At 41.1% G+C, this 15488-nt stretch overlaps 1 protein-coding gene across 1 annotated transcript in view; it reads left to right on the plus strand.

The window, feature by feature from the left end:
• Positions 1-15488, plus strand: part of tm9sf4 (transmembrane 9 superfamily protein member 4) — a 77971-nt gene that overhangs the window by 33741 nt on the left and 28742 nt on the right. Inside the window, exons 2-6 of the mRNA XM_061889708.1 lie at positions 4484-4594; positions 10713-10812; positions 10877-11033; positions 12667-12811; positions 12881-13004. Coding sequence (XP_061745692.1) covers positions 4484-4594; positions 10713-10812; positions 10877-11033; positions 12667-12811; positions 12881-13004 — 637 coding nt within the window. The remainder of the gene's footprint in view (positions 1-4483; positions 4595-10712; positions 10813-10876; positions 11034-12666; positions 12812-12880; positions 13005-15488) is intronic.

Raw genomic sequence — 15488 nt, forward strand, 5'->3', positions numbered from 1 at the left:
TTTGGTACTGAATTAACCACAACTTTAGCGACTGCACAAAACAATGTCACCACTGGTCCAACATTCCCTCAAAAATTTTGAAAAACACAACTATTTTTATGATTTGATTCTTGGGGGAAATGATTTGATTCAGAATCATTTCAAAATCAATAGTTTTAGACTTAGACTTCCTTTTTTTATTGTCATTCAAATTTGAACTTTACAGCACAGATAAGAACGAAGTTTCGTTACATAAGCTTATGGTAGTGCAGGATTTAAAAAAGCAATAAGGTACATATATAATTAAATATATATAAATAATATATACATATATATATATATATATATATATATATATATATATATATATATATATATATATATATATATATATATATATATATATATATATATATATATATTTATATATATATATATATTTATATATATATATATATATATATATATATATATATATAGAATAAATAAATACATTACTGTACAGGTAAATACATTGCACTTTTTCACATGCGTCCACGTTTATGTATGTATGTTAGATTGTCTTTTTTTTTTCCAGCGAGTTAATCCATCATGATTAAAATTATCCCCTCAACTCCCCCCAAAATGGAGTTGAGGGGATAATTTTAATTATGATGCGTTCAAGAGTCTTACGGGCCGAGGGAAGAAGGTGTTACAGAACCTGGAGGTTCTGCTTTGGAGGCTGCGGAACCTCTTTCTAGAGTCCAGCAGTGAAAACAGTCCTTGGTGGGGGTGGGAGGAGTCTTTGCAGATTTTCTGAGCCCTGGTCAGGCAGCGGCTTTTTGCGATCTCCTTGATAGGAGGAAGAGGAGTCCTGATGATCTTTTGCGCCGTCCTCACCACTCTCTGGAGAGACTTCCAGTCTGAGGCATTGCAGGCTCCAGTCCAGACAAAGATGCTGTTGGTCAGCAGGCTCTCTATAGTGCCTCTGTAGAATGTGGTGAGAATGGGGGAGGGAGCTGTGCTCTTTTCAGCCAACGCAAAAAGTGCATGCGCTGTTGAGCTCTTTTTACAAGAGCTCCGGTGTGCAGGGACCAGGTTATATTGTCAGTTATCTGCACCCCCAGGAACTTGGTTTTGCTTACCATCTCCACCGCTGTGCCGTTGATGTAGAGTGGAGCGTGGCTGGACTGGTGCTTCCTGAAGTCAACGATGATCTCCTTGGTCTTGTTGACATTCAGGACCAGGTTGTTGGTTCTGCACCAGTCAACCAGATGTTTCACCTCCTCCCTGTAGTCCATGTCATTTTTGTCACGGATGAGGCCCACCACTGTCGTGTCGTCCGCATACTTCACAATGCCGTTAGTAGTGGACCTGGTGCAGCAGTCATGAGTCATCAAGGTGAATAGCAGCGGACTCAGGACACAGCCCTGGGGGGAGCCGGTCCTCAGGGAGATGGCACTGGAGGTGTTGTTGCCCACTCTCACAGATTGGGGTCTGTCTGTGAGGAAGTCAAGCAGCCAGTTGCATAGGGGGGGATGATGGTGTGCTGCGGGATGAAGGTGTTGAATGCTGAGCTGAAGTCCAGGAACAACATCCGCACGTGTGTGTCCTTTCCTTCCAGATGTTCTAAGCTCAGGTGGAGTGCAGATCAGACGGCGTTCTCTGTGGAGCGGTTAGGGCGATAAGCAAACTGGTATGGGTCGAATGTGGGGGGAAGTCTGGAGACAATATATTCCTTTACCAGCCTCTCGAAGCACTTCATTATGATGGGGGTGAGTGCAACTAGGCGGTAATCATTGAGGGAGGAGATTATGGGTTTTTTAGGCACTGGGATGATTGTGGCCGTCTTGAAGCATGATGGTACCACAGCCAAGGGTCAGCGAGATGTTGAAGATGTCTGTGAGAACCCCAGCCAGCTGGTCTGCATATCCCTTAATGTCATCAGGTCCCGGTGCTTTCAGGGGGTTCACTCTCCTCAGGGTTTTCTGGACATCCGCTATATCCAAGTTGAGCGGCTGCTCATCAGGGCGAGGGATGGATATTCCCGCCGGAGTGGTGTTAAGTGCCTCAAACCTTGCAAAGTAGTTGTTAAGGTCATCTAGGAAGCTGATACTGTTGTCACAGGGCCAGGGGGCAGCTTTATAGTCCGTGATGACCTGTATGCCCTGCCACATTCGTCTAGTGTTTGTAGGGTTCTTGAAGAACTCCTGCACTTTCTGACTGTGAGCACGCTTTGCAACCTTAATGACACAGTTCAGGTTAGCTCTGGCTGATTTTAATGCCACCATGTCGCCAGACTTGAAAGCCTTGTTCCGAGCCTTCAGCATTGCACGTACCTCACTGTTCATCCAGGGTTTCTCGTTGGCCCGTGTGGGGATGTTCTTGATCACACTGACATCCTCCATGCACTTTTAAATGTATGCGGACACAGACTCTGCATGCTCCTCCACACGTGTGGTGATTTTCAGTGACGGCTGCTTTAAACATGTCCCAGTCTCTGGTTTCGAAGCAGTCTTTGTTTTAATAACATTATGTGCCAGTTCAATGATTAACTGCATTCCTCCATAAAATAAAAAGGTTTTATAAATGTCTCTATTACTCAAAAGAAAACTAGTTTTGTTTGATAAAATTTTACCCAAATATTCAATAAAGGGGCTGGATAGAACAGATTTTGGAGGGGAAAAAATATATATGTATTAGAGATGTGCGGATAGGCAATTATATCATCCTCAACCGCATCACCAAAGTCGTCATCCACCCGAACCAACATTTTATCAGAACCGTACCCGCCTGCCAACCGCCCGCTGAAATACATCAGAGGTCGGCCGGCTTTACCAATCACAGAGCTATTTAAACCTGTTGCACAGAGTAAATACACAATTGGAGCCGCTAATGTTCTCGCGACTATTCAATAGCGTTCGTCCTGATGACAAGAATATGGGCGTGCTGTGAAGCCATTGCCTTAGACACCTTCAACAACATGTACGAACCGATTGTTGATCCGGCAACACTGTTGTGTGCAGCTTCCGTAATCACACGTAAAAGATTGAAAGGCGTACTAGGTGATACAGAGTACACTGATGGTTGGGATATAAACAACTTAAACACCTACTAATATGCGCCACGCTGTGAAGCCACACTATACAAGATTGACAAACACATTTCGGGAAAACATCTTCACAGTAACACAACATAAACGCAACACAACATATACCCATAATCCTTTGTATCCGTGATACTTCCTGAATATATTTTATACCCCCACGCCCCCAACCCCGCCCGCCTTACAGATGCACGGGGGGGGGGGGGGGGGGGGGGGCGGGGTTTGCTGCTAGCGGGGTGTATAAAATAGTCAGGAAGTTTCATGAATACAAAGGATTCTGGGTATTTGTTGTTTTGCGTTTATGTTGTGTTACTGTGAGGATGTTCTCCCGAAATGTGTTTGTCGTTCTTAATTGGTGTGGCTTCACAGCGTGGCGCATATTACTAAGAGTGTTAAAATTGTTTATATTACAACCATTTGTCTACTCTGTGTCACCCAGTATGCCTTGCAGTCGTGTGTGTGTTGCCGCGGAAGCCACACACAACATGATGCTGGACTGACAAGCAGATCGTACATGTAGAAGGCTTCAACGCCAATGACTTCATAGCACGCCTTAATACTTATTAACTGGGTGACTGCCGGCAGTCATTCTAGAGAATATTAGCGTCTCCTATTGTCTTCTTCGCTTTGGGACACGAGTCTTAAATGGCTCTTTGAATGGCAAAGGATACCGATCCCAGAGCCATGTATATCAAATATTTCCGGATGCTTCAACCGCCACCCGCCCGAATGTAATTAAAATCTATTTTTTCGTCATGTCAACCGCCCGACCCGCAGATCCGCGGTTGTGACCGCAAACCGCGCATCTCTAATATGTATTTTTTAAATCGATCAAGAATTGTTAAACATAAGAATTGCGATTCATTCAAAAATCTTAACAACTTTTAACAAAAGAATATCTGTGTGGAGGTTGCCCTCCCGTGGGTTACCCTGATCACGACAGACCCTCTCGTAAGTCCGGTAGTCAGGTCTGACAATTGTTTTATTTGCGCACACACCACGACAGCACACTGTTCTGCGACTTTACAGTCTTTGAGTCTTTTTCACGGCGTGTCACTCTCTCGCTCCAACTCCCACCCAGTGTCTTGTCTCGGCTGCTTCTAATAAGGGCGACAGGTGATTAGATAATCACACCCAGCTGGGCAATCTACTCACCTGCCACTGGCTACTAGGTCGGGCCATACACACCCCATTCCTGCAGGAGGCGCGCCGACCACGCCCTCCTCCACAATCGGCTCCAAATAAAAAAAATATATTGGTGGATCTCTAGTGTGAGCAGTCTGAAACATTATTTTAGTTGAGGTAAAGTGAAGTGTTTGGAAGTGTTCCTAAACAGGAGACATGTATAAGCAATGCCTTCTCCTGGTCATGGCCAGCCATGACACCCACAATACTGTTTTATTATGTGTGCATTTCCAGGAGACGTGGTGGGCCTTGTTCCTCTGGTCCTTGTTGCCTGTGGTGTTGCCCTTCTACGTTCCTGGAGTGGCTCCCCGGGACTTCCATGAAGGCGACGTTGTAGATATTAAGGTAGGAACACTTGTCGTCTCACATCTGAAAGCTCCCAGAACTTTAGCACGTTTACAAAGTATTCTTTCCTAGTAAACAGTCAGAGCCTCGGTTACAGCAGCCGGGCATCTCCTCATGGTGCTCACACACTGTTGTGGGGTGGCTTTCCAGTTATTGTGAGAGCAGAAAGAATCCAAGTACAAAACCCAAAACAAGGAAAGTTGGCACATTGTGTAATTTGTAAATAAAAACAGAATACAATGATTTGCAAATCCTTTTTAACTTATGTTCAATTGAATAGACCGCAAAGACAAGATATTTAATGTTCACAATGGAAAACATCTTTTTTTTTGCAAATAATCATTAACTTAGAATTTAATGGCAGCAACACATTACAAATAAGTTGTCGCAGGGGAAATTTTACCACTGTGTTACAGAAAACTTTTGGGAACTGAAGAGACCAATTTTTGAAGTGGAATTTTTTCCCATTCTTGCTTGATGTACAGTTTAAGTTGTTCAACAGTTTGGGGTCTCTGTTGTGGTATTTTAGGCTACCTATTGAGCCACACATTTTCAATGGGAGACAGGTCTAGACAGGCAGGCCAGTCTAGTACCCACACTCTTTTACTCAGAAGCCAAGCTGTTGTAACACGTGGCTTGGAATTGTCTTGCTGAAAAAAGCAGGGGTGTCATGATAAGGTTGCTTGGAGGGCAACATATATTGCTCCAAAACCTGTATGTACCTTTAAGCATTAATGGTGCCTTCACAGATGTGTAAGTTACCCATGCCTTGGGCACTAATACACCCCTATACCATCACAGATGCTGGCTTTTCAACTTTGCGCCTGTAAAAATACGGATGGTTCCTTTCCTCTTTGGTCCGGAGGACACCACGTCCACAGTTTCCAAAAACGATTTGAAATGTGGACTTGTCAGACCACAGAACACTTTTACACTTTGCATGAGTTCGGGTCCAGCGAAGCGTTTCTGGGTGTTTTTGATAAATGGCTTTGGCTTTGCATAGTATAGTTTTAACTTGCACTTACAGATGTAGCGACCAACTGTAGTTACTGACACTGGTTTTCTGAAGTGTTCCTGAGCCCATGTGGTGATATCTTTTACACACTGATGTTGCATTTTGATGCAGTACCGCCTGAGGGATCCAAGGTCACGGGCATTGCCGCTTACGCGCAGTTATTTTTCCAGATTCTCTGAAAATTTTGATGATATTACAGACCGTAGATGGTGAAATCCCTAAATTCCATGCAATAGCTTGTTGAGAAATGTTGTTCTTAAACAATTTGCTCAGACATTTGTTCACAAACTGGTGACCCTCGCCCCATCCTTGTTTGTGAATGACTGAGCATTTCATGGAAGCTGCTTTTATACCCAATCGTGGCACCCACCTGTTCCCAATTAGCCTGTTCACCTGTGGGATCTTCCAAAATAGTGTTTGATCAGCATTCCTCAACTTTCTCAGTCTTTTTTGCCATTTGTGCCAGCTTTTTTGAAACATGTTGCAAGCATCAAATTCCAAATGAGCTAATATTTGTAAAAGTAACAAAGTTTACCAGTTTGAACATGAACTATCTTGTGTTAGCAGTCTATTCAATTGAATATAAGTTGAAAAGGATTTGCAAATCATTGTATTCTGTTTTTATTTACCATTTACACATCGTGCTAACTTCACTGGTTTTGGGGTTTTGTATAATTCCAAGAGAGGTGGTGAGTGATAATGTTGACAGACTGAGGACGCTGGAGTGTCAGTCTTCCTATTGTCCTCAGTGCCGTCGTCGTCTGGGCTGCCTGACAACAATTTCACATTTGTGTCACTTATTGTAGCTGACCTGTCAGATTACAACACGTGATAGTCAAACTTGCTGATCTTGACAAAATCATTAGGTTCCCCTTTTTTGGTCTCATTTTTCAACTCTTTGAAGGAACTGTCAGACGTGCCACAATAGTGTATTGAACATGTGTAGTTCAAAGAATAGCTTCGATGCTAGAATTTAGACAAATTAAAAAGTGATTTTAATAAACCGTATTGGCAAGGCATCTTATTGTGTGTTCGTAGCTATTCCCTTTTCCAGGGTAGAGTCCACCTTGATCCTTGTTTTCTATGGCGGTCCAAGAGGATGAGAAGTGACCAGCAAAGCAGGAGCAAGTATAAACAATTGTGATACCAGCGGCTGAGAGCGAGGACCAAGTTATCTAAAGGTCAAAGCCTTGACGGCTATCGAAATTTGAAGTTAACTTGAGGCGTGTGCCGAGCGCGCTCACGTTCTTCTCCCTTCATCTCGTTCCTGGTACCTCTTCTTTCGGAACCTAAATGAGATACAAGTGTGTGTGTATTTGCAAGAATTGTACATGCAAAGTGCAGTCCTTGAACATTATGTACTGCACATTAAATCTCATGTACAGTTCACTCTGTCCAACGGTGGGAAAAAAATGCCGCTAATGAGCTGTTTACTCTACACGCCTGTTTCTGACAATGTGACACTAGAAAATTTCCCGTGGAAATCTTGATGGGCCTGCTGTGAACCGCTGTGATCAAAGCTAAAAAGCCAGCATGAAACCAACTGGGAATCAATCAGCATACTTGCAAGATAGCGCCAAGTATCAAAAACCATGACTTTTAGGTTTAAATCAACAAAATTTGCTATGTTGCTACCATAAAAACAGTAGCATGCTAACATAGGAGAAGTTAACATACTCCTAAGATATATAAGTAGACTTCTAAGTATAAAAATCCATGGTTTGTAGGTGTGGCTCGGGTGATAGAGCATTCCAGGTTTGATCCCAGCTTCTGCCATCTTGCTCACGTCTGTTGTGTCCTTGGGCAAGACACTTCACCCTTGCTCCTGATGGGTTGTGCATGGCAGCTCCAGCCATCAGTGTGTGAATGGGTAAATGTGAAAATAGTGTCTAAGCGCTTTGAGTACCTTGATGGTAGAAAAGCGCTACACAAGAATAATCCATTTACCATTCATTTAAAAATTAGTGGCATCATTTTTTTTATATATATTCAAATGAATCATGTTTCTTATGTGTAACAATTGTTAACCGATTTAAACAATTCAACAATCCATTTTTGTTTTTACTTTTTCAAAATCTGTCCTTTCTGTCCATCCACTTAACTAAATGTTTGGTTTGTTATATTTTAAGTGATATAAACATTTATAAGAGCTGTTTATCAATTTTATGGAGGAATGTGGTTAATCATCGAACTGGCACCCAATGTTATTTAAAAAGTATTGCTTTTCAATGGAGAATCGATTCGGATTCGAATCGTTACTACCCCCAGAAACCGAATGCAATCGTGTGGTGCCTAAAGATTTCACAGCTCTAAAAAACTTACAAAATTAGCTAAAACGCGATCATGAAACGTTAGTATGTTAACATAGGATGAGTTAGCATAGTTGTACGATGGAGCCAAATATCAAAAACCATGTTTAAGCTTAAAAGAACACAATTTGCTAGAACGCTAACATAAAACCGTAGCATGCTATTGTTAGCATGCTATAAGGAAATACCAAAAGTGACGAGGCAGTTCTATAATGCTCTTTTAACATGTCTGTAATATGTCTGTATTTTATAGTAGTAGAATAGCAACAAATGTAATTAACGTGTTAATAATTAGCATGCTAGCACCTTGCAAGATAGCATGTCCTAAATGTACATTTAGACGCTGGAACGGTTAAAATTTGTTGAGAAATTAAGAAGCTAGGACATGTTAAATCACTTCTATTCATATTAATGGGCGCATAGACATCTTATAAGTAGAAGAAGCATTGGCTGCTGTGACGCGAGAAATTTGGCCGCCTTCTTGAAGTGGTGATGAGGAGCCAGAGAGCAGCCTAAACTGACAGTTGACAGATTGAAAACAAAGATGGGCCTGTGTTCAGCGTTTTCCTGCTTAAATGACGGACTGTTGAGAAAAGGGGTCGGGAGATTACTTTTCTCAAGTAAGATTTAACATTAACATACATTTGTGAAAAGAATATTACCACAGAGTTGAGAAGGAGCAAAGATCTTTAATAGTACTGAAATCGTAGCCGCTAGCAAACAAGAGTATGACCATAATAGAATTGCTTGTCAATGAAATTAATTACATTTAAAAATGTCATACTTTAATAACATAAAGTTGAAATAAATGAGCGGTGGCGACTTGTCCAGGGTGTACCTCGCCTTTCGCCCGATTGTAGCTGAGATAGGCGCCAGCGCCCCCCGTGACCCCGAAAGGGAATAAGCGGTAGAAAATGGATGGATGGATGGATGAAATAAATGATGAAGATGGAGATCGTAAAAGCCAACAGGGATAAAAGTTTTAAATTGTAATACAATATAATTTAGTAAAAGTTACAAAGTATAAGACAATACATTCTTAACAGTATAATTGTAACCAGGAATAATACTTCAAATAACAATATTCAAATACTAACATTGTTGGGTAAGACAGAATTTGGTTTTATTCGGAATCCAGTGAAACAGATTGGTGGTTTTTGCTGATATAAAGACATTCAGGTGTTTATATATGTTTACGTTTAAGTATTTGGCAGACACTTTTATCCAAAGCGACATACATAAAAAATACATATAAAACAATCACTATAAAAAAAATTTTCATTTAAGGGAAGAATGTAATACAAAATATCAATACAAAGTGTCAAGACAGAATAAACTCACTGCTGCTGCAGCAACAGAGATACAGTTTATAGGTCCCTAAGATATAAGGATATCTAATGTATTCATACATTGTTTATGTAGGATATACGCATGTATATACAACCTAATCATATTGTTTCTTCAACTTAAAAATATCTGACTGTTTTTTCACCCTTCTCTGGGATTATGTTCCCAGTTTTGATCTTGGATGTCTGGTCACTTATAGCATATAAGAATATTCTATTATAAAAATAAAACACGCCAAATCATGTGTCCTTTATCATAGCTACATGTATGACAAAAAAAGCGTGTGAAAATCATTGGTATTCAATGAGATAAGATGAATTAAATGCGCTGACAGTTCATTGCTCCTGCCAAATGAATTGCACTGAGTGGAGCGGATCACCACTCCAAGATGGCGGCCCCGCATCTCGTCAACGCCAATAGGCAGTAGCGCTCGGTGCTGCGTCGATTTATAAGATGTCTATGAATGGGGGTAATATGCCCATTGAAACAGACAGGAAGTAGACGTTTGGCTTAGAAACACCTCAGGGGAAGGTCTGTCATGTGACCTCAAAGGAAATCTGATTAACTGCAGCTGATGTGCTGCCACTTTCACAATGACTGTGCATTTACTGTGTGGATTTCGAAAACGTTCATGCCAAACAAAGTCTGATTGTGGCTTCGAGACATCAACTTCTAGGAAAGACCGTCAGCGCCTGAATGCTTTGGGGAGCGTTCCAGTTTTTTAAATTTCGAATAGGTGGAGAAATGGTTGACTTTGAGCGAGTTAGAAAGTTTGTATTTGGTGTTTTTGTCGTACAGAGAGGGATATTTTTAACATTAAGGTCAGTGAGACAAAAGGCTAACTTGCAGAATTGGACACATGTCCACTCTGAAAGTGAACACAAGCCGGCCCCTTGGTTAAGTAGTGGGACAGGAGGACACTAGCAACACTAGCATTGCTATGTGGGAGGTGGCGACTTGTCCAGGGTGTACCCCGCCTTCCGCCCGATTGTAGCTGAGATAGGCGCCAGCGCCCCCCGCGACCCCGAACGGGAATAAGCGGCAGAAAAATGGATGGATGGATGGATGGATGGAAAAAAAAAAAAAAGGAAAAGGGTTGTACTTGTATGGCGCTTTTCTACCTTCAAGGTACTCAAAGCGCTTTGACACTACTTCCACATTTACCCATTCACACACACATTCACACACTGATGTGAGCTACACGCTAACATTACGCTCACATTCTAACAGCATCATCATGCGAGGTTAGCATATTTGCTGAAGAAAAACTAAAGTCCGTAGTTGACTGACAGCGGGTTGGCAGGCTTTGTTTAAAGATGTGGAGCGAAGCCTCTTCACTCAAAATTGGAGCAAACAAATATCATCACTGTTAAAACATCTGTTTTGCATAATATAAACATTAATTAATCATTTTTAAATGAAACAAGTCCCGTTATTTGCTTTACAGGCTGTGAAGATGACCAGCTCCCGCACTCAGCTACCTTATGAATACTACTCCCTACCATATTGCAAGCCTGCGTCTGTTGTTTACAAGGGAGAGAACCTTGGTGAGTGGAAGATAAAAACAACAATAAACGTCCAGGTAATATTTCACATGGTATTGTATTGCAGGTGAGGTGTTGCGCGGCGACCGTATTGTCAACACGCCCTTCAACGTGGCGATGAACACGGACAAGAAGTGCGAGGTGGTGTGCGACAAGAAGAAACTCAGCAAAAAGGAGAGCAAGTTGTTTGCAGAGAGGATACATGAGGAGTATTACGTTCACTTGTAAGTTTGTAATGCTAATTAGAGATCGACCGATACGTTTTTTCCAGTAGTTGTTAGTAGTTGAGGAGCAAGTTAGCTAAACATAACTAGCATATGTCAGCTGGACAAGGCTTGTAAGTTGGGTTACTTTTACATTTTTTTAAGAAACGTTGCACGGGTAGGGACATAATGTTTTTTTTTTATGCGTCAACAACGTTGTCGTTAATTTAGCAGCCAGAAAACATCAAGGGATTTCGCAAACACCTTTATTACGTGTCTAAAAGGAGTTTCAACATTAGCATTTCAAAATATAGAAAGTCATTGAAAATTTGTATAAATATGGGATATCTCTACATGATAATAACTCACCATCTACTCAATTCTATACAGTTTTATAACAGCTTATGACTAATATATAATACATTGTAAAGCAGTGGTCCCCAACCTTTTTGTATCCGCGGACCGGTCAACGCTTAATAATTTGTCTCATGGCCCGGGGGGGGTGTCCTTTTTCTTTCTTTTTTTTAATTTTCTTCTTTGTCATGAAAAAGGGACGTTTTTGTCATGAAAAAGGGAGTTTTTTGTGGTTGGTGTACTATTTGTAAGTGTATATTGTGTTTTTTATGTTGATTTGATTAAAAAAAAAACAAAAAAAACAATTGTTTTTATTTTTATTTTATTTTTTTTTACAAAAAATTCTTCTGCGGCCCGGTACCAATCGGGCCACGACCCGGGGTTTGGGGACCACTGTTGTAAAGTGTCCTAGTGAGGAACTGAAATATTAGAATATTTAATTTCGAACAATTCTGTACTCCTTCACGCACATTAAAGGTGATACATTTTTAAGATGGCCAAAATTTCTTCCTGGATGTTAGAGAAAGTATGAGAATGTGAGACCTACTACCTGTTTTTCTTACTTATATAATAATCTCCTATTTGTCATTCAAATCTGTCGCGTCGCTATCTGATTTGAAACTCGCGACGCTCCTTTAATGAGCCCACCTCCGAGTCTTGCGGACGGAGGCTAGTCGAGCGACTCCAAACGAAACAGGATCGTGAAGGAAAGAAGGACAGAACCTGGATTTCCCGGTTTAAATAAAGGACGTTTCGGCCAGTAGGCGACATACTGGAGGTGACCAGCACGAGAGGAGAGGGCCGCGTGGCCCTGGTGAAAGCAGACCGGAGAATAATGCTCACAAGAACTCAAATACTGCGATGAGGTGGCGACTTGTCCAGGGTGTACGCCCCCTTCCGTCCGATTGTAGCTGAGATAGGCACCAGCGCCCCCGCGACCACAAAGGGAATAAGCGGTAGAAAATGGATGGAGCGAAGAACTCAAATAAATACCCTGTCAGATATCAAAACATATTTAGGGAAAATTATTGACTATAAGGTATTTTTTATTCTAAAAGGTATTGTAAAAATATTGGACCCCAGAAAAAAGGTAACTTTTACCATGCAGTGCAAACGGGTTAGTGCTTGAGCAGTGCTTATTATTAGAATTGTATTTTTTACTTAGGAAATACTGGTATCATATGTTTAGATATTGTATCTTCTGATGTAGTTCTAAGGCAGATACCAATAATCAGCATTGATAATCTATGGAACTCTAATGCTAATGAATACAACACCAACACGACCTTTACCTGTGCAGAATCGCAGACAATCTCCCGGTGGCCACCCGGCTGGAGTTGTACCTCAACAGGGAGGCAGGTGCCGAAGAGGAGCTGAGGAAGGACGTGGTGAAAGACATCCAGTTTGAACACGGCTACAGGCTGGGCTTTGTTGACAACAACAAGGTATGTTGAATATCCTGAATGTCGTTATGCACCAGTCCTGGACCTTTTCTCCTCTCCTCCCCCACACAGGTTTACCTGCACAACCACCTCTCCTTCATCCTGTACTTCCACAGGGAGAAGCTGGAGGAGAGCGAGCAGCACAACTACAGAGTGGTGCGATTTGAGGTCATACCCCAAAGTGTAAAAGTAGAAGGTAGGCGTGAGCATCCCTCGCTTCCACACCTTCCCCTAAACCATTGTTTTCTGTCACCACACACCTGGGGTACAGACATTTTGACCACAACCCCCTGAAATGAATTGCTATTGGGAACTCGATCATCGTATTTAGCCCTTTTTGCACTTCACAACCTTTCAGATCTGGGCTTCAAACTAAAGATGCTAAATATGCATTGATACTGAGATATCCATATCACCGATACAAAACATGTTTACTGTAATATTGATTCACAAATCAAAATATAGATATTTACGATATTTGAGATAACGTGTAAAAAAGGTAACTGCCGTGTTTTTCGTACTATAAGGTGCACCTAAAATCCTTTAATTTTCTCAAAAATCGACAGTGCGCCTTATAACCCGGTGCGGCTAGTGTACAGAATAATTATGCGCTTACCGACGTGGAAGCTATTTCATTTGGTGCATGGTGTAATGATAAGTGTGACCAATAGATGGCAGTCACACATAAGACATATGCCTAGAATGCAAGATAATGCCAGTAAACAACACCAAAACTTTAAATTTTCAATTAGGAATATAGAACATTAAACACGGTGCTCAAAATCTGTCAAAATGTTTTAGTACGACTTTGGTAAGCTATGAAGCCACACCGCTTGATGGATTGTCGGAGCATTATGGCTACTGTAGTTACAACGTACTGTGCTTCAACATACGGTATTATTATGGTGTGTGTGTATAAGAACTGCAAAATGTAGACATATAACCTGGCGTCTTGTTTCGCAATATTATGCAAAATCAAATGTTCCTACTTTCTGGTACCTGCTGATGTGTATTTGCGATCTGCGTCTAAGTCCTGAAAATTTGCGCATGTCCGCAATTGTAGTCCGTCACAGTACCGACGCCGTAGTCAGTAAACTTCTTTTTCTCTATCTTCTTGTTATGAGTCATTCATCCTCCGCTGTTGCCATTTTTAATATAAAGTACAGTTCTAACTTTTATCTCGCTATGGAAGCTTATTGTTTTACACTTGTTACACTGGATGTTTACATTAAGTTATTTTAAATATTTGCTCAAAACAGATGATTCCACAAAATTATTTGCACTTAGAAATACATGTTTGTAGCAAAAAAAAATATGTTTAGGACATTTGAGCATTAGGGCTTCACGGTGGCAGAGGGGTTAGTGCGTCTGCCTCACAATACGAAGTTCCTGCAGTCCTGGGTTCAAATCCAGGCTCGGGATCTTGCTGTGTGGAGTTTGCATGTTCTCCCCGTGAAAGCGTGGGTTCCCTCCGGGTACTGCGGCTTCCTCCCACTTCCAAAGACATGCACCTGGGGATAGGTTGATTGGCAACACTAAAATTGGCCCTAGTGTGTGAATGTGGGTGTGAATGTTGTCTGTCTATCTCTGTTGGCCCTGCGATGAGGTGGCGACTTGTCCAGGGCGTACCCCGCCTTCCGCCCGATTGTAGCTGAGATAGGCGCCAGCGCCCCCCGCAACCCCGAAAGGGAATAAGCGGTAGAAAATGGATGGATGGCATTTGAGCATTATGTTGGTGTTCAATTCCCTTTGGCCTGCAGTGTAAACATAGTCTATGTTCAATGTGAATACCTTAATTGTTCAGTCATTAATGTGTTTAATTAAACACATTATGACATTTTTTAATGGGGAAAGACGTTACTGTGTTTTTGTTAGCATTTTAGCTAGCTAACATGCTAACACTAGTCGGTCCGTAAATTTACTGCACTGGATTTTCAATCATTTTGATTTAACACGGTAATATTAACTTTCGGCGGTTTTACTGCCGTTATCATTAATACAAGAGGTGGAAATCTTTTGCACCTCATGGTTTGTTTACAATTTAGGAGCTACGATTCCATTAAAAATCGATTATTGATGCATCTTTAATCTATATGTATTGATGCAGTTTTACATTTCTTTTTGTTCCACTAAATAAGCGTTTATCACTTGCAACTTAAAAAAAAAAAAAATTCAATTGGAATAATACACAGTTAGATTAATTCCCGCATTTATTAGATTAATTAAAAATGTGGGTAAAACTGGACCATAAGTGCACGATAATAGCTGGTCGGATTTCTTGGTGAGATGGGTCGCTAAAGTCTGACAAATTGTACAACTGTGTGCATTACTTTATTTACTATACATAAATCAATTATTGACTTTATTAATCGATTCTTTAATCTTCCATGTTTGAATTGGGATGCATCTAAAAATCGATTATTTTCCCCACCTTTAATTAATACTGTTTATTGTTACATCCTTAGTATGGAGACACACCAAAAATATATAGTCAGTCAGACAGGATTAGTGTATGTCAGGGGTGCTCATTAGGTCGATCACAGAGGGTGTGTCAGTCAATCAGTCATTACCATGAATTGATTAACGTGGACCCCAACTTAAACAATTTGAACAACCTATTCGGGTGTTACCATTTAGTGGTCAATTATACGGAATATGTACTGTACTGTGCAGTCTACTA

Source organism: Nerophis ophidion, linkage group LG27 (genome assembly GCF_033978795.1).
Source record: "Nerophis ophidion isolate RoL-2023_Sa linkage group LG27, RoL_Noph_v1.0, whole genome shotgun sequence".
NCBI lineage: Eukaryota > Metazoa > Chordata > Actinopteri > Syngnathiformes > Syngnathidae > Nerophis > Nerophis ophidion.